Here is a 19,700-nt window from a genome sequence, read left to right on the forward strand (position 1 = left end):
GTTTCTGCCCCCGGTAGACCACTGCCTCACGATCACATGTAGGGATGGTAAGGATTCCGATTCCCCGGCCCCATCAGAACTACTGAAAGGACGCCCGGCGCTCAGGGCGCAGAGCTGCCCTTGGCCTGCGGAGGGCGCCCGAGAGCCCGGGGTGGTCACGGCGGCTGCGCAGAGCCCTCCCCACGCCGGCGACCGCGCCAGCCGGCTCCGCCCAGCTCAGCTGACAGCTCCCGAGAACGGAAGAGGCGGCGTGCAGGTTGAGCCGGGCGTTTCCAGGCCCAGTGGACGAGTGGCGGAGCGGGGACCCAGGGCAAGGGCGGAGAGCGGAACTTTCGGGCCCGGCACGGCGGGGCGGCCGGAAGGTACCGCGGGGACCGCGCTCTGGGCGCGCGTGCGAGGCGGAGAAGGGCGGCCGGGCCCCGAGTGCCCAGCGGGCCTCAGTTCCCCAACCCGGGACGGGGCGCCCCAGCTCTGCCCAGCCGGGACGCCCTTCAGGGCGCTCCGGAGGAAGGGGGAGGCCAGGCCCTGCTCCTTCGGGACGCCCCGGGCCGGCCCACGGCTCCCACGCCCGCCCGGCGTCTCGGCGTCCCCGCGTCCCCGGCGCCGGGGCGGACAGCGCGGCTCCGGCTGGGCCCGGGTGGTCGGTCGGTCGCACAGACGACCCGCGAGCCGCGTGTAGCGGTGGGGACGCCGGCGGCGTGATCCCGGACCCGGACCCCAAGGCGGGAGTCCGCACGGCGTGGCCCGGGGCGTGAGTAGGATTTTCCCAGGCGGAAGGGAAACACGGCGGAGGAGGGGCTTTCCTCACTGTTGCAGCAGTTTCCGGTTTGCCAAAACTAGTATTAAACGAATTCTCTCCTGGCTGGTGGCGCTGGGGTTTATTCTTGTTCCCGTGTCACAGATGAAGAAACAGGGCGATTCTGAATCCAGGTTTAGTTATAAGCTGTGTGACCTTGTGCCAGAAAGGGACCTGACCTGTCATTTTTCTCATTTGTGTAATAGAGATAGTTATCAGACTTGCTTCATGTGGTCATGGGAATCTGATACCGGTTAATGCATAAAGGGTTTAGCACAATGCCTAACAACGGGAAGAGCTCAGTAACTGTTACTGTTCTTAATGTTACTGTTACCACCCACCTAACCTGCTTCTAGTGGAATGTGGGTAGCGGTCACTGAACGCTATGCTCCTGGTGCCCCATTCCAGCACACTTTATTTCACCCCAGTTCAGCTATAATTTTTTTTCAGTGTCTAACGCAAGGCTGAGATGGATAAGACCCCATCTCCTCCCCCTTGAGGAACTAATACAGTCTGACAGGAGAGAAAGTGCAAGTTCATAAAGTACTGTAATGCAAAATGAGATGAGACAGTGTCATGGGAAAGTTAGTTTGCCTGGATTTTAAAGAAAGATGTGCTGTCTAGTTGGGAAATGCTGGGTGGAATTGGGGCTTTGGCAGTGGCCCTTGAAGTCTAAATGGATACAATCAGAAGGTAATGGAGGTTATGGACCTGAATTAAGGAACTGAGTTCAGGTGGCAGCTTCACAAGCTGAGGTCTGGTGGGGTAGGTCATGAAGAACTGTTGAAGGGAAACAGTAGTTGGAATAGAGGTTCTCAGCCCTAGCTGCATATTGGAATCACCTGGAGAGCATGGACAACTATTGAGGCCTGATTTACTTGTTCTAGTTGTGACCTCAGTATTGGGATTTAAAAAAAAGTTCCTCAGAAGATTCTTTTTTTTTTTTTTTTTTTTTTTTTTTTTGAGACAAAGGCTCGCTCTGTTGCCCGGGCTAGAGTGAGTACCGTGGCGTCAGCCTAGCTCACAGCAACCTCAAACTCCTGGGCTCAAGCGATCCTCCTGCCTCAGCCTCCCAAGTAGCTGGGACTACAGGCATGCACCATGCCCGGCTAATTTTTTCTATATATATTTTTAGTTGGCCAGATAATTTCTTTCTATTTTCAGTAGAGATGGGGGTCTCGCTCTTGCTTAGGCTGGTCTTGAACTCCTGACCTCGAGCAATCTACCTGCCTCGGCCTCCCAGAGTGCTAGGATTACAGGTGTGAGTCACCTCACCTGGCCCCTCAGAAGATTCTAATGTGCAGAATGGAGAACACTAACCTAAAATCACAAACTATAAATTCCTCTCTCATCCCATTTGTGAATGTTTCTTCCCAGGAAGAAACAAAAGCTTAAGCACCATACACTACCACCTGGTAAAACTGTTTAATATTAAATAAGGTAATGTGAAAGGGCCTATGACAGCACATAGAAAGTGATCAAAAATGTAAATTGATTCTGAATCCCATTCTTTGTTTATCTGGGAGTCACACATTTGAAAATCTAGTTTAAAAATTACGGCTTTGTATAATATTTTGCACATAATTGTAGGGTGTTCATAGGACTCCATAACCCATCTTGGACCACACTCCCTTTTCCCCTCATTCCAGTTAAGCCTAACTCTAATGCATTTAGAATAAAAGTTTGTGTGTGTATTCTTGTTTTGTTTTTAAATATTATTCTTCTATCAAACTTACCCTAACCTTGAGTTTCACTGGCAGGGTTAATTCATGAGCAGGAGAAAGGAAAAACTGGAGGGAGATGGGAAATGAAGGAATAGAAGAAGCAGAAGAGAAAAGGAGGAAAAAACAAAATTTAAGAGGGTGTTTGTTACGGCGGGTGTCCTGTCCTCTCACGTGACCTTGATGTTCTTCCTTAGCTCCTCCCAGGGCTGAGGGCAGTCAGATAAGAAAGAAGGCCTCTGTCATTGCTGGGGACATGCAAATGTCTCTTTAACCACATGACTCAGCCTGTCCTAGGAGAGTAATATGCAGTTATAGATTAGGATTAGTTATATGTTAGGATGTGTTTGACTTAAGCAGTGAGAGTGGAAATTCAGATTTTTAATTTGGAGAGAATCCTAACATGGTCTTTCCTATTTCTTTTCTGCAGATGGCAGGATTTCCATAATATATATAGTATGAGTTCCACATCTCAACCTCTTACCCAGCTTCAACAGTCTCAGATCTACCAGCTGGAAAGTAAATGGGATTTGCGGGAATTCCACGCTGAACTGAAATACAGACTGCAGTGTTAATATCCTTTTCTTCTGATTGTTAACAGGTACTAACTGATGTCAAACAGAACATGTCACTGTGTCTTAGATAGGCATGCAGCTTAAGCAGAGCCATTAACATCTGTTGGAAAAAAATTATTTTTTGAAAATTGAATTATTTTAAATGAATTTGTTTATATTTTGTAGTGTCACCTTTTACAATATGCAAAACCATGTCCTAACTTCTCGATTTTGTATATTTCAATTTTAAAAATATTTTAATTGAGAGGGAACATATTTGTAATTGTAGTCTAATATTATAATTGATAGAATGGTAATATTTTTGTTAAAGTAATTTTCACAAATTCTCATTACATATTTTTCCACATTTAAATTCTCTGAAATTGTGCTGCATCTTTTAGTTGTTACAATTAAAAACATTGATTCATTCTTTAATTGTAACCTATTTTCATTTTTAGTATAACCTCACATAATGGTAAATCTTAAAATTGATGACTTTTTAGAGTTGACAAAAATTGCTATTTCAAAAATTTAATATTTTGCTGTTTGCTCAGTTGTCTAACTTTCTCAGATAGTGCCTATGCCTGTAACATTCTCTAGCACAGGGTTTTCTTAACTGGAAGCAATTTTACCCCCACCTCCAGCCCCGGGACATCTGGCTCTATCTGGAGATACTTTCAACTCTTAAAACTCTTGAGGGTGGGAGGGGGGCACTATTGGCATATGGTGGGTAGAAGCCAAGAAATGCTGTCAAACATCCTACAATGCACAACACAGCTCCCCTAAAACCGAAAATGATTTGCTCCAAATGTTAATAGTGCTGAGGCTGAGATAACCTGCTCTAGAAATTCTTTTTTTAAAATTCACTTATTTTAAAGATCTATATCAAATATATTTTGACTGCTTTTATGAGCAAGGCACTTTGCTAGATTCAGTGGACAAGTCAAAGTCATTTGTGACTTGTCCTTTTTCAAAAAAATTTTTAAGTTGAATGTTTTCCCCTAAATTAATCATAAAATAACCTAACTGATAAAGTCAGCAACTAAAAGCACCACAACTATCTCTTTTGAAAAAGACTATTACTGTTGCAGAGCTAATGGAATTTTAGATATGTTTGTCATTTTTGGTTTAGCAGAAAAGTGAGAATATTGATCAATTCTTTGTAGTTGTTTGTGAAGAACTTGTTTTTTAAGTGCCATTAAACTGTTCCCAACTCTGTGCATTTTCTATTCTTTACTAATTTGAATGATTATCTTCAGTTCCTCAGAAAATTAAATGTCGTCAGAAGATCGAGAAGCTCAGGACGATGAATTGCTGGCCCTGGCGAGTATTTATGATGGAGATGAATTTAGAAAAGCAGAATCTGTCCAAGGTGGAGAAACCAGGATCTATTTGGATTTGCCACAAAATTTCAAGATATTTGTGAGCGGTTAGTTAATAATATGCTCTTAAACAGATTTTTCTTAATAAAGATGATTCCTGATTTCTTAGTGTACCTTAAACTATTTGTCGTTTTGCATTTTTAGGCATTAGTGATAGATGATAGCGTTGCAGATTTAATGACTGTTTCTGTTCTAAATGAAAATTGGAATGGGGGCTAAACAGTTTTCAATTTGATTCCACCTCTTTGACCACTGACGTGAACCATTATGTTGCATATTTCATACATCCTAGTCTTCTAAGTAGCAGTTTATCAGCCATGAGTCATTGGCTGTTTTTTTTTTTTTTTTTTTTTTTTTTCTTTTTTTTTTCTTTTTTGAGACAGAGTCTCCCTCTGTTGCCTGGGCTTGAGTGCTGTGGGGTCAGCCTAGCTCTCAGCAACCTCAAACTCCTGGACTCAAGCAATCCTGCCTCAGCCTCCCGAGTAGCAGGACTACAGGCACATGCCACCACGCCCAGCTAATTTTTTCTATTTTTAGTTGCCTAGCTAATTTTTTTTAGTAGAGCCAGGGTCTCCCTCTTGCTCAGGCTGGTCTCAAACTCCTGACCTCAAATGATCCTCCTGCCTTGGCCACCCAGAGTGCTAGGATTACAGGCGTGAGGCACTGTGCCCAGCCAATTGGCTATTAAATAGAGATAATCAAAGGGAAAGTGAAATATAATGTATGGGAAAACTCTAAAGTACCGTGGTGGTTGTTAAAACTATTTGGTTTCCAGAATCATTTCAACTGCCATAAACATGTAACACATGCTGTTACTCTGTGACCTTTTGCTTCAGAAAAAACAAAACTGCTTTTGATACATTCACGGAAGACCTTGATGTATGTACTTTTGCAAAATGTTTCTACTAGAAATGGATTGAGTAAAGAAAGTAAGTGTGATAATTTAAATGAAGCTTTGATTGTAAGAGTGTAGTGTGTTGTATCATGCCCTCAAGCCTGAGATCACTATGTTGGTACAGATTTTCCCAGCTATGATTCATGGATAGTTGGTGCATACTGGTCTAAGTAGGTCATGGCTGTATGGTAGAAATAAACATCCTTTTCTCTAGATTGTGTCTTTAATCATCTACTGTAAACCAAACCAACCACAGAACACAACATTATATTGTTACTTGGTCATTAGTGTTAGGAATTGTACTCAGAAATGTATTCAAAAATAAGTTGTGTATCTTCATTATACATTTCATGGTGCTTGGTAGATTTTTCACGGGTTTATAAGATTTTTTTTTTTAAGGTGGTGGCTATGAAGTTAAAATTAGGAAATAGTGCTTTATGGGAGGGTTTTTATCCCCTCAACTAAAGCATTAAGTCTTTCTTGAGCACTGCTCAACAGTAATAGACACTCAAGTGTTGACCAACTGATCCTTTCTAATCTTTGTTTTTGGTTCAGGCAATTCAAATGAGTGTCTCCAGAATAGTGGCTTTGAATACACCATTTGCTTTCTGCCTCCTCTTGTGCTGAACTTTGAACTGCCACCAGATTATCCATCCTCCTCCCCACCTTCATTCACACTTAGTGGCAAATGGCTGTCACCAACTCAGGTTAGACCCGAAACTTAATTTTTCCTATCCATTTTTAGAAACTTAAAAAATCATTTTTAATTGAAGGCTACCTTGATGATCTTAAATTCAGTGCATGAAGAGAACAAATGGCTTTGATTTTATAATTTTTTCCTCTTCATGAATCCTAATGTTGATGAATTGAAAATGTTTGGTGTTTTAAAAAGGAATGGCAGTGATAAAAACAATCATTATGAATTGCAATAGGAATAATTTTTAATGGAGTGTACTGTTTCCTTTCTTGTCTTAGTATTTTTAATTTAAACTGTATTGTAATGGAGACTATGAGGACTTCCTCATTGTCCTTACTTTTTTTCTTAGTTTCTTATCCATGCCTTAAATGAAAGATTTAATTGTAATTAGGACTACAGATTGAGTTAATGTAGTTATAATCAAATTTTCTGAGTAAATATGATTGCTTTTCTTTAAAAAAATCTGTATGTTAATAACAAATGTTGACTGGTGTCACATAGACATAAATGCACACAAAAAGAAATGTGTATAATTCCTATAGAGATCTCACTAAGGCCTGAGACCTTATATTAAGAGCTTTCATTTCCTCTGGGTTATCTATCCTTGTATAGTAACAACCTCAACTCTTGATTGAGACATAAATATGACTTGAAGCTAATCTAAAGTATTCTGGGATAGATAATAGATCAATAGCAGCTACTCTTCTAGAAATTTTGATGAAGATTGATAGGCTGATGTATATTAAGACAAAAGCTGTCAAGAGTTGCTGACCTCAGGGAATAGCTCATCAGTTTTTCCCTTTTGATCATACAGTTTTCATGCCTCCACCCACCAGTCCAGTCTAATCTTTTAGATGGGAGTGCTTTTGCAAAATTTAGCTTTTGGTTTAAAAACAAGATTAAACTTTAAAAAAGGATAATACATGTGGAATAAAAAGGAATATTACTTTGCATTCTGTTATCTGTACCAGAAGCAATAGATAGAAGACAGTTGATTATTTGCTCAGGAATATCAAGACTGTTTAACATTTAGTTGCTGATAGTTGACTGAATTATTTAGATATTTATAGTTCCATTTCTCCAGAGAACTCTTCATACTTTGCATCTCTGCACGTGCATGTGCACACATGCACAAAACACGGATAGATTAACTGGATGTATGGTCGCAGTTTCAGATTAAGGCCAACCGGCACATCTACCTAATGTTGGCTTTGGGGGAGGATGGGTAAGCTGGGGAGGAGGGTGGTTCATTTTTGTTTTACAGCTAAAATTATAGTAGAATTCTTTGTCAAATAAATTTTTATGCATATAATTGACATTTTAATTGGTCTCTTATGTTCCTTCTTGGTTTATTTCTTCACTGCTGCACCCTGATTCCTTGGCATTATGAATCTGACCTGTCGATAGTGAAATTGACACGTGGACTTGTCATTCTCTGAATTGGGGTGGGTAGATAGAGGGAAGTAGGTTTAGTTTTCTAGTATTTTCCATCATTCTTCCCTTGGTGTACATACACAGTTTCTCTCTTGCTCTTTTCCTCTATCTCCCCCACCCTTCACATTTACGTGCATCCGAGCTGCCTCTTTTGAGAAGGGACTGGAGTAAAAAGGATGGAGGAGAATGGCTTCTTCATTAGACTTGGTGGCTCACACAGCATTCACAGCTTCCCTTTTAGTATTTATCACATTTACGGATTTTAGCAGATTCCTAAAAAGCATGGTTGATCTTGTAATCATATTCATGCAAATATGAAAAAGCATTAGTTGTCCAGTCTTAATTCATCTGTAAGTATTTAAGGTTGTTCCTGTGCAGCACTGTACAGAGCAAGGAACAGAAAACGTAGTCCTCTTTCACTTGCTATTTAAATTTACAAAATTTATTAGCCATCTGGAAGGCTTATTTTTGGATGTTTACCTAAAAAAGAAAAGCTGCTTATAATTCCTGAGCTCTACTTACAAATATTTTATATTTCTAATGGAAAAATCCTCTTATATTTGCCTTTCAAATTGAACAGACCACTTTTTAAAGAGGAAAAGTCAAAATAATTTAACTTCTGTTGCTTAGCTTAGGAAGTGTGAGCTTTCTCTGTGGCAGCCAAACCATGTTGAGGGCTTGTGATTATGTCTAGAGTCAATATCATTCTGCCTTCCCTCCATTGGCCAGGATCTCATGTAAGCCCAGATTGCTTAGTTAAAAGCAGCTTGTAAATTTGAAAAACAAGGACTAAGGTTGAATTCTATTAGTAATTTTTTCAGATGAGTTGGCTTTTTGATAGGACTGAAAGTTAGAATTTAATTTTTAAACTGTTCTTTCTAACCATTATTCCATGATACCTAAAGGGCTAGGACTTGGAAAGGAAGAGAAATGGTTCATTTTAGAACTAGATCTGTTTCTCCTACATGAGATAATATAGCAATACTAAAACAAAGAACAGAAAAAGTAAAGAATAGAAAAAAGTCCTCCATTTCAGTGGCTCAAACGTAAATCTAGTTTTCCATCTTACGGAGTCTTGCTGTTTCTCTTTGTTTTCATGGCACTTCTGGCTTCTGACTGTATATTCTCCTCTGGCTCATGTTGCTCAATAGTTTAAAAAGTGCTTCAGTAACAATGTTGGTACTATTTTGTAGCACAGTGTATCACAGCAGTAAAAAATAGTGTTACGAAGTGTAAGGACCTAATGTACAAGTTAAAAAGATTTCTAGGGAAACCAGGAGTTGGCAAGAGCATCATCTTTCCAAATTCACCAGCATCCTTGTGTGTTTTCTCCTAGCTATCTGCCCTATGCAAGCACTTAGACAACCTATGGGAAGAACACCGTGGCAGCGTGGTCCTGTTTGCCTGGATGCAGTTTCTTAAGGAAGAGACCCTAGCGTACCTGAATATTGTCTCTCCTTTTGAGCTTAAGATGAGTTCTCAGAAAAAAGTGCAGAGAAGGATGGCTCAAGCCTCTCCCAACACAGAGCTAGATTTTGGAGGAGCTGCTGGATCTGATGTAGACCAAGAGGAAGTTGTGGACGAGAGAGCTGTGCAGGATGTGGAATCATTGTCAAGTCTGATCCAGGAAATCTTGGACTTTGATCAAGCTCAGCAGATAAAATGCTTTAATAGTAAATTGTTCCTGTGCAATATCTGTTTCTGTGAGAAGCTGGGTAGTGAATGCATGTACTTCTTGGAGTGCAGGCATGTGTACTGCAAAGCCTGTCTGAAGGACTACTTTGAAATCCAGATCAGAGATGGCCAGGTTCAGTGCCTCAACTGCCCAGAACCAAAGTGCCCTTCGGTGGCCACTCCTGGTCAGGTAAATATTTACCCCGCTGACAGTTGCCTCTTAGTTATCTTTCACAAAGGGAGGTATCTTCTCAGGAACTTCCCAGGGCTCCCGGAGCAGTTGAAGACCTTGAAGCCAACTCACAAGTTGTTTCCCTGTGTCCAGTAACAATGCTGTGGTCTTATTCTACCATTTCAGCAAATGTAAATGTTTCCTTTGCTGGCCTTGGAATGGGTGGTCCCAGGCAAGGATGAGTGTTTAAAAAGTAATCATGAAGTAATTCTGGTGATTTACTTTGTATATCTGCTAGGATCCCATCAACCATGGGGAATCACTGGCCTGTCTTTGTGTGAGGTTGGGCTCTGAAGGGGGCATCCCTTGGAATGCTTACCCCACTTGTTCACAGACTTAGCATAAACATAGCCTACTTGGCGTTTGGTGTTTTGGTTTTTTACTCAACTTTATTGAGGCATAATTTTACTTACAATAAACTGTACTCATTTAAATTGTACAGTTTGCTTAGTTTTGACAAATGTATGGCCCCGTGTAACCACCATCTCAGTCAAGATACGGCCTAGTGCCATACTTGGTTTGATACTGAAGTGAGATAGAGGGTTTTTTTTTGTTTTGTTTTGTTTTGTTTTTTTAGATAGGGTCTCCCTCTGTCACCCAGGTGGGAGTACAGTGGCCTCATCATAGCTCACTGCAGCCTCGAACTCCTGGGCTCAAGTGATCCTCCCGCCTCAGTCTCGTGAGTAGCTGGGACTGCAGGTGTGTGCCACCACACCCAGCTGCTTTTTCTATTTTTTATAGAAATGAGGCCTCGCTCTTGCTCAGGCTGAGGTGGATGTTTTAATCTGTATGTCCATCTGGTTTACACCAACATCCTAAGAATCTCCTCAGGGTCAGAACTGGTTGTGGAATCATCAAACCTATGGTGTTTTGTATTTTCCTCCAGGTCAAAGAGCTAGTAGAAGCAGAGTTATTTGCCCGTTACGACCGCCTTCTCCTCCAGTCCACCTTGGACCTGATGGCAGATGTGGTGTACTGCCCCCGCCCCTGCTGCCAGCTGCCCGTGATGCAGGAGCCTGGCTGCACCATGGGCATCTGCTCCAGCTGCAACTTTGCCTTCTGCACCCTGTGCAGATTGACCTACCATGGGGTGTCTCCGTGTAAGGTGACTGCAGGTATGTTGTTACTGTGTGAGCCCAAACTCCCACTGCCCACCCCATCCCCAAAGCCTTATGATTTCATTGCTTCAATTTGGAAGTATTCACTCAACAGATATTTCCATGTCAGTTACTGTCCTAGGCTCTGGGGTTGCCGTAGTGACCAGAATAGACAAAATCTCTGCCCTCATAGAATGTACATTATAGTGGCAGAGACAGGCAAACAAAATAACTAAGGATGTTAGGTGGTAGTAAGTGCTGAGGAGGAAAAAGAAATAAAGCAGGGAACAGGATATGAGATGTTCTGAAGAAGAGGGGACTTGGGATTTTAGTTAGGGAAACTGGGGGAGGGCTCACTGGCAAAATGGTTTAAGTAAAGACTTGAAAGAAGTAAGGAAAACCATACATATATTGGGAGAATATTCCAGGAAAAGGAACGGCAAGGTAAATTCTACCTATGAACATGGAAAAATGTCAACCCTGGGTGGCAAATGCAGGGAGTCTAAGCTGCCACTCTTATCTCCATGGCACATATGCCTGGTCAGTCATCAAGTGCTTTCTCATTGAGCCCAGGGAGGGCTCAGAATCTTCCTCAACATGGCACTCCGGAAAGCCACCCTCTGTTGAAGTAGGCACAGGAGGTGAAACCTGTTTGCCATTTCTGATCTAGTTAAAGGTAGGGATAGCAGGCCCTGAGTGTCGATTTCACTGGACTTTGGTGGCTTAGTCTTTCTCAAACTGGCAGAGATGATAATAGCTACTTTGGTTTTCTAAGGATTGAGAGAGCTAATATAGTGTTACTCAAAGTTGTTATATTTATTACACAGGTCTCTGATGAGATAAATATAGAAATAAAGAGGGTTAGAAACTTTATAGTGATTTCACAAAATTTTATGTCAGTCAAATCTAATAAAAATTTAGGCTTGCACTTTTTGTCTTTACTTTCGTTTTTCTAATAATTCATTTGATTGTATTTTATGAAAGTGTTGATCCTTGACAGATCGGGGAAAGAAAACTTGTCCTTCACCATAGTTTGAGAAACATAATACATGTAAAATGCGGAATGTTAACTGTTAATGCTATTATTAGTATAGTTACTAATTGCTAATGTCAGCAGAGTGTCATTATTTCCAAGAAAGTACCCTGTGAAGAAGGAGTAAGTAGACAATTCCAGTTGCCTAGGAGAAAGTTTCGTAGAAGGTAAGGGCAGAAGGGCTGGAGAACTTGCCAAAGTGTAACATAAGCCTTTACTTTAGACTTCTGTAACGTTATTGTTAGGAGGCTACAGTACATTTCAGGTATTTCACAGCATTCAGGGAAGAAACTGAAGATAGGTTTGGGGCTTCAGCAAAATGAGGAATCTCTCTCTCTCTCTTTTTCTCTTTATTTTTATATATATAAATGTATATCATATAAAATATAAAACTAACACTTTTATTATTTTGAGAACATTAGAGCAATAACTTTTGTCCTTAATATGTCTAGGAAGACAAAAAAGCTTGAATTATTAGAGGGATAGAAATGACAGGATTAAAAACATCCCTGCTACATCGAAGTAGAGGTGATGGAGCCTTGGGAATGCACAGCACAGAGAAAGGAGTCACAGGTGAAGGCCGAGAGCGCAGGTAGAATTCTGTCTCAGAAGATGTCCATTGCTTTACAAGGGAGACAGACCTCCAAATACGAGGAAAGTAAACCAATAAAATAACTGCACATTGTTGAGAGAAGTCTTTAATTAATTGTGTTGAAAAATTAAGGTAATAGAATTCTGAACAAAAGCCTTTTGTCTACAAGTAAAGCCTTTGGGAATGGTTGCCTGTTGCATTTGAGTTAGGTGAGAGAGCAGCAGAAGCTAGGTTGGACAGTATCAAGGGAAAACTTTTCAGCACTTGTAACAAAGCATAATACAGGGTGAGACTAGGGTGGTGGTTGTTTTTATATATATATATATATATATATATATATAGAATTGAACAGTTAGTCTTTGCCCTTAAGCCAATGGTGCCTTTGTGTAATTTTATAGGCCTTGTTCATTATCAAATGGTGAATGATGCTGACTTAGTGGAAAATCAGTGTCTGTTTCAACCCTTGTGTCTTTTAGATAAGTCAGTCTTTAACATATACTACTAGTTGCACAAACATATCAACATTAAGAAATCAAAATCAAAGGGAAAAATAACCTATTATTCTACCACCGTTAGCAAGTCCAGCTTTTCTAGTTGAGGGATTCCTTTCCGTTCTTTGTCATTTGTGCGTGTGTAATTTTTACCTAGTTATAACATAAGTATGCTTTTTTCTGAATTCTGTAATGAGTGTTTTAATTGGATTGTAGCAATCCTAATTATAGGTTCTAATAACTGAATATTATTATGTCATTAGTTGGCTCTTCCACACGTAAAATTTTTTTTTTGAAAGTTAATTTGTTTGCCGTTGTTATATGCATCTCCATGCACATGACTTGACTTTGGATTATTTCCTTGTGATAAAGTCCCAAGAATAGCGTTATTGAGTAGTCAAAGATTACGGCCATTTTCAGTGATTTTTAGTCAGCATTGCAAAGTTGTATAAAAGTTGATTTTCCATTTCAATTTCTAGAGAAATTAATAGACTTACGAAATGAGTACCTGCAAGCAGATGAAGCCAATAAAAGATTTTTGGAGCAGAGGTATGGTAAGAGGGTAATTCAGAAGGCACTGGAAGAGATGGAAAGTAAAGAGTGGCTGGAAAAGAACTCAAAGAGCTGCCCGTGTTGTGGGACCCCCATAGAGGTAAATGTTCTGGTACAGACTTGGAGGCAAAAGCCTTGCAAGCCTGTTATTATTGCCTCAGGGAGTCTGTTAGTCAATTTTATGACTCATTAAGAAAACCCATGTTGGTATTTATTAAGCCATCTTACTTAGAAGATTCAAATTTACTACTGAATATCATTGACCCTAAATGTATGTAGATTTTGCCTTTCAAAGTACTGTCTTACAATGTCAGTTGTTCTCACATTGTCTCTACCTCAAAATTGAATGGGTTATGAGGAAGGTATACTAAAGCTACAGTCAACTCTTACCTATGTGATTAAAGAAAAAATCTGACCTCTCAGAACTATTTATACTGGAATGCAGCACACCTGTTTAACTACTATACACTCAGGAAATGGAAACATTTTTCTATTAATCTGAGCTAAAATAATTAAATCTATTGCTTCTTGACAAAATCTGAATAGCTTTTAAAATCAAAATGTATCTTTGCGTTTGATTCTGCTGTTCCAATCCATTATATCTGAACTGAACCTAATGTTGAGTCCCCAATTACTCCCTTAAGAAACTGGCATTACATTTAGCCACTTTTGACATGCCTTAGCCCTATGATAGAGTGGAGGAGTTGATACCAAATGTTTACTTAGATTTATGTAAAAATTTAAAACTCGAAAACATTAAAATATTAATCTAACTACATGTTCCAGTTATATGTTTGATTTGTATGTGTTATCAGAAGTGATTGTCCCAAGTAGCTAGTTGTAAGAACACCTGCCAGATAGTTTCTGTATTTTACTTATAATACAAAATAGTAAGCACTAAATAGTTATCAATGTGTTACATGTATATCTCAACCCTGCATGAGAAAAAGGAGGAGACTAGGAGAATGTTGTACTGAATCTTTTTGGCGTGTACATTTCCCCTTTGCTTTTACAGCCTTGATATTTTTCTCTTTCTATCCTTCCTGCCAGAAATTAGACGGATGTAACAAGATGACATGTACTGGCTGTATGCAGTATTTCTGCTGGATTTGCATGGGTTCTCTCTCTAGAGCAAATCCTTACAAACATTTCACTGATCCTGATTCCCCGTGTTTTAACCGGTACGTATACACAGAATTCCTTAGGCTCAGCCGCAATTTTTAGTACTTGAATTGCCGACCACAAACCCAGTGTTTTACTTAAGTACTTGGACTTATTTAGAGAACTCTCTTGCATGTTTTCCCACATACAGGAATTTCTATATTATTTTCTTGAAAATGAGTTTTATAATGAAAATATACACTATTTAGAAATTTTTATTTTTTTATCCTTTTAACTTTGTATAGTGAAAATTTTCAAACATACAGAAAATTTGAAAGGGTAGGATTATGAATAGTAGGATACCTTCCACCTAAATTAACAATTGATAATGCTTTTGTTCTTTTGATTTAACTTTTTTGCCAAACTCCGTGAAGCTAAGTTGGAGTTATGATAATGCTTCAACTCTAAATACTTCGACGTGTATCTCCTAAGATAAGAAAATGCTTCTATAATACAAAACAATATTTTAAAACATTTAACGATAATGGCATATTATCATCTAGTGAATACAACATGTTTAAAACTTCCCAACTATCCCTAAAAATACCTTTTAAGGCTATTTTACTGAACCAGGGTCTAATCAAGTTCATTCATTGTATTTGGTTCTGCCTCTGTAGTCTCTTAATACAGAACAGTTTTGGCCCTCCTTTTCTCTGTGTGCATGCGTTGAGGGAAACATTCACTTTTTGAAGAGTCCAGGCCAGTTGTCCTATATAATGTCCTGCCTTCTAGAGTTTTGTTTTTCCATAGTGTCTTTTAGCTTGTTCCTCTATCCTCTCTATATCCTATAAACTGGAAGTTAGATCTGGACTGAATTTTGATGAGATTTAGAGTAACATTTTTGAGAATACTTCATGAGGAGTGATGTGTCACATCAGGAGGCCCATGATGTCAGGTTGTCCCTCTGTTAGTGTGAGGTCCAGTTCTATCATTTGCTTCATTGTAAAGGTAAGTTTTCCTTGTTATGGCTGGGTGCAGTGGCTCACACCTGTTATCCTAGCACTCTGGGAGGCCGAGGTGGGACGCTTACTTGAGGTCAGGAGTTTGAGACCAGCCTGAGCAAGAGCAAGACCCCATCTCTACTAAAAATAGAAAAATTAGCCGGGTGTGATGGCACGCAACTGTAATCCCAACTATTCTGGAGGCTGAGGCAGGAGAATTGCTTGAGCCCAGGAGTTTGAGGTTGCTGTGAGCTAGGCTCATGCCATTGCACTGTAGCCCAGGTGAGACCCCATCTCAAAAAAAAAAAAAAAAAGTGTTCCTTGTTGTTATTAGTAATCTGTTGAGGGATTCCTTGGCATAACATGAATATCCTGTTGTCCAACAGCTCTCCGATTTCAGCATCAGTTGATCTTTGTTAATAGATGTCTGTAGAATACCTACTTTGGTGTTATGAAACTATAAGAGAAATTGAAGCAATAGCTGTGCCCATGAACTATTGGACATCTAGTGTTTTGAAAGAGTTCAGCTGCTTCTAGATTGCTTCACTCTCTCAATGTTGGTTTATTCCACATATTGTACGCGTTGAGTATCTGTTTTGTCTTACCCATCCCCTCTTATTGTTTATTCTTGGCCTTAGAGGATTTGTCTGGGTTCTAAACTATAAAGCAGTTTGTTCAGAAGGACTCAGATTTTAGCCCTCCTTAGTGGAATGATTAAAGGAGAATGAAAGATATACAAAGATGTTATCAGAAGAGTGCAGAAAATACATTTGAGAGAAGGAAAGGCAAATTATATTCAGTTTGGTCAAAGCACATAAAAACATACCTTATTTTATGTTTCTAGGTTGTTTCATGCTGTGGATGTTAATGGAGATATTTGGGAAGATGAGATTGAAGACTAGTTAACTCCTGCTCAAGATATGGAAGTAGAATGGTTTGCCCTAATCTTTTGTCACGAACACAGAGTAACCCTGAAGAATATTTAGGGTACCATTCATGCACTCTTCCTGTGTAGACGCTATGAAAGAACAAGGTTTATATTTTCATGTGGTACTACTGATTAAGGCACATTCATACATATTTAAGTGTAACATAAATTGAGAAAAATTATAAGCCAAAGGTTCAGAAAATGAAAGCTACAGAATATTAAATATAATGTGCCCAAAGCTCTGAATAGTTAAAAATTAAATATTTATTTTCTTCCCCAGGCTTTAAGGAGAAGAAGGTCAAGAGTTAAATTGAAAGATCCTTTTTGTCTCTGAGAATGAGCCCTCTGGTTTTATCTCTGAGAAGCATCCCTCTAAGATACCCTGTTGGTGCCCCCTCAGTACTACTCCTTACAACTGGGGTTGGTGAGAAGCCTTATTACTGACAGGCTGATCTCATTTACTCCATGTTACTCACGTTCCTTCCAACCTAAACTTCTAAGTTAGTTCTCTTTGGAGGGAGCCCTTTATTCTATAACTGACCGGATGGTGCAGTGTCATTTTAGTCTGCTTTTCAGAATAGAAATTTATAATAATTTAAAAAGTATTTTTTAAAACCACAAACACTATTGGTCACTTGATATTTATTAGTGGTGTATATAGTCCACTTGTTTTAGGCCAAACATAGAATTAGTCATACTGGCTCAGAACAGTTTCAGCTCTATTCGCCTCTCGTGGGCAGTAGAGCCTAGATTCAAAACGACTTTTCTTTGCTACCTTTTGTTCTACATTCTCTCCCTTTACCTTCTGTTAGGAAGAACAATTTTAATATTCCAGCAACACATGTTTTTATTTCACCTGTTGGAATAGGAGAAAGCCTAATATATTCTCAAGCTGAATGTTCTTTAATTATCTGCATTTTGAATCTGTCTACACCGCTGTAGTTCAGTCCTAACTTTGTGAATTCTTTTTAAAGGTCTTCTCTAATGAGCTATGGGAATTTGGTTTCCTACCCTTTTTTGCAACAGCAGTGTTGTGAGTGATAATTTTGGATTGATAGCTACCTAGATTCCTGTTTCTAGGTTTTGTTGGCTTTTTGAAAAAATTGTCTTTTCCTTAAGGTTTGGTGAGCAGCTTGGTAGCAATGTAAGATTTTTTTGGACAAGACAGAAGAATTGAACTGTAGCTTATAAACATGTTCTTTTTTTCTACTTTGTCATTGAAAATTGAGGAATCACTTTTAACTTTTAGGTGTGTGTATCCAAAGAATCAGCAAGGACTATGATTCTGGAATTTCAGTAAGGATGTTTAATCTTAAAAATAAAATTAATTTTAAAAATCATCTTATAATTAGAACAGAGTTGCTGCTGTTTTTTCTGTTGCCAGTGCAACTGGTCACATATTTTTATGTAAAAGACTTATGTCTAGAGCCTGATACATGTAAACTACCAAATAACTTTTCTTTGAAGTTGAAGTAGAAGCTCTGTGACATTTTAAGCTTGCGATTAAACTAACTTATGGGCCTTCCCTTGTCAATTGAGGGGCATCTTGTTCTATTTTTTTTTTTTTTTTTTGCGAAAGTTTTATAGTAGTTTTTGATTTACAGAAAAATAGCAGATTACGGAATTCCCATATACCCCACACCTAGTTTCCCCGATTATTAACATCTTACATTAGTATAGTACATTTATCATATTAATGAACCAATATTGATATGTTAGTATTAAGTAGAGTCCATATCCATACTTTATTCATATCTCCTTTGTTTTTACCTAATGTCCTTTTTTCTGTCCCAGGATCCCTTCCAGAATAGCACATTGTTACATTTAGTCATCGTGTCTCCTTAGACCCCTCTTGGCCATCACCGTCGTCTCATCCGTGTTCATTCTAGTGTTGTATAAACATCCTTTGTATCTTGATGCACCTGGATTGGTCAGGAGCTGAAAAACTTTTGATTGAGGTCTTTGTGTAGCTTTAAATCAGTTGTTTCTCAGGATGCTTCGCTGGCTGTGTGTACGATTTTAGGCTGTTCACCTATTGTGGGAAGCATTTTCCTGCTCACCTTCATGAAAGAGTCATGAATCACTAGACAAGTTGATGAGACTGTTCTGTGAGGCAGCTGCCCCCGCGAGGCTCTGCGCTGATGGAGAGGGGTGTCCTGCATCTGTGTCAGGTTCCCCACCCTTCCTCGGAGGAACTGAGCACAGGAAAGGCTCAGAAGCCATGTTCCCAGACCTGTCGCATTGCCAGCAAGGTCATTTTTTTTTAGTAGTGGAGGGTTCTAATTTACATTAGAAATTTCTTAATATACTTAACATTTATATTTCTGTCAAGAGTAATGAGAGTCAGATAAGAGAATCAGAAAGTTACTTATATGGCTGCCTGCTTTGAAATGGGAATTTCAAAATTTTGACTGGAATTTGGGTCTCCTGCCAAGTAGTAACTTTGTCATAAGCATCACCAGCAGGTGGCAGCAGTTCTGTGTTATAAAAATGCAGTAAATTGTTAGGCGTGGTATGTTGTTTTGTTACAGAAGTAGACTTAATTTCTGGGATTTAAATTTTCCTCATTGTGTTTCCTTACAGTTTGTTTTATACCTTGGTAGACAGAATGATACCAGCAAGGTAGGAACAGCAGTATTCCTAGAAACTAATAGTACTTGATAGCACTTTAAACAGTACTTGAACCACAGTTGACATCCTATGCAATTGTTACATAGTAAAGTGTCACTCCCTCACTTAACCTTCAGACACAGAAGAAAGGAAATTAAGTTATATATGGAGCTCCTAAGTAGAACCAAGGAATTGTAACACCATGGAACTTAAAATCTGGAGACAGACACTAAGTAAATTATCTGGTTTGTCAAAAGATAAGTGCTAGGGAGAGAAGTTGGGGGGAAGGAATAGGGAGATATGGGAGGCAGGGCAGCGTTGGGATTTTAAAGGGTGGAGAAGACTTCATCAAGATAGCACTTGAACAAAGGCTTGGCAGTGTGGGAGTGAACCCGTGAACCCCTGGGAGGAGAGGAGTTCAGGCAAAGAGGACAGTAGCATGTGAGAGGCCGCCAGGGACAGCATGGCAGCCAGTGAGGGCGGAGGCAGATGGAGAAAGAGGTGAGAGTGAGACAGGAAGTGGGTGGGTGGTGCTGCAGACTGTGTAGAGCCTTGTGTGAACTGTGCCTTCTATCCTGACATGGGGGAGGCTTTGGAGGGCTTTGAGTAGAGGAGTGATAGGATCTGACTTATGTTCTGGGGACGGGGTGAGCAAGAGTGGAAATAGACCAGTTGGGAGGCCATTTGCAGTAGCTCAGGTCAGAAGTCCAGGTGGCTTGTACAGTGTGCCAGCAGCTGAAATCTTGAGAACTGGCTTACCTTGAAGGTAAAACTAATAAGGTTTGCTGATGGATTGGATATATAGTGTGAGAAAGTGAGGCATCAGGGTTAATTTCTAGGTATTTTTGTTGAGCTGTTGAGATGGAGAAACTTGTAGGTAGCTCAAGTTTGTGACGAAGAGCAGTTTTGT

At 39.7% G+C, this 19,700-nt stretch overlaps 1 protein-coding gene across 2 annotated transcripts; it reads left to right on the forward strand.

Moving 5' to 3' along the window:
* The first annotated feature begins 207 nt into the window (after window positions 1–207).
* On the forward strand, window positions 208–17,705 carry RNF14 (ring finger protein 14). Of its 2 annotated transcripts, none has more exons than XM_045551085.1 (9): window positions 208–362; window positions 2,948–3,118; window positions 4,331–4,500; window positions 5,904–6,055; window positions 8,816–9,343; window positions 10,272–10,500; window positions 13,078–13,250; window positions 14,201–14,331; window positions 16,097–17,705. In XM_045551085.1, exons 3-9 carry the CDS (start codon window positions 4,347–4,349, stop codon window positions 16,152–16,154), a joined length of 1,425 nt encoding a protein of 474 aa, XP_045407041.1. In that variant the 5' UTR covers window positions 208–362; window positions 2,948–3,118; window positions 4,331–4,346; the 3' UTR covers window positions 16,155–17,705. The 2 variants fall into 2 exon arrangements, with proteins under 2 accessions (XP_045407041.1, XP_045407042.1); XM_045551086.1 differs by lacking the exon at window positions 208–362 and adding an exon at window positions 388–751.
* The last annotated feature ends 1,995 nt before the right edge of the window (window positions 17,706–19,700 follow it).

The sequence above is a fragment of the Lemur catta genome, chromosome 5 (assembly GCF_020740605.2).
Source record: "Lemur catta isolate mLemCat1 chromosome 5, mLemCat1.pri, whole genome shotgun sequence".
Lineage (NCBI taxonomy): Eukaryota > Metazoa > Chordata > Mammalia > Primates > Lemuridae > Lemur > Lemur catta.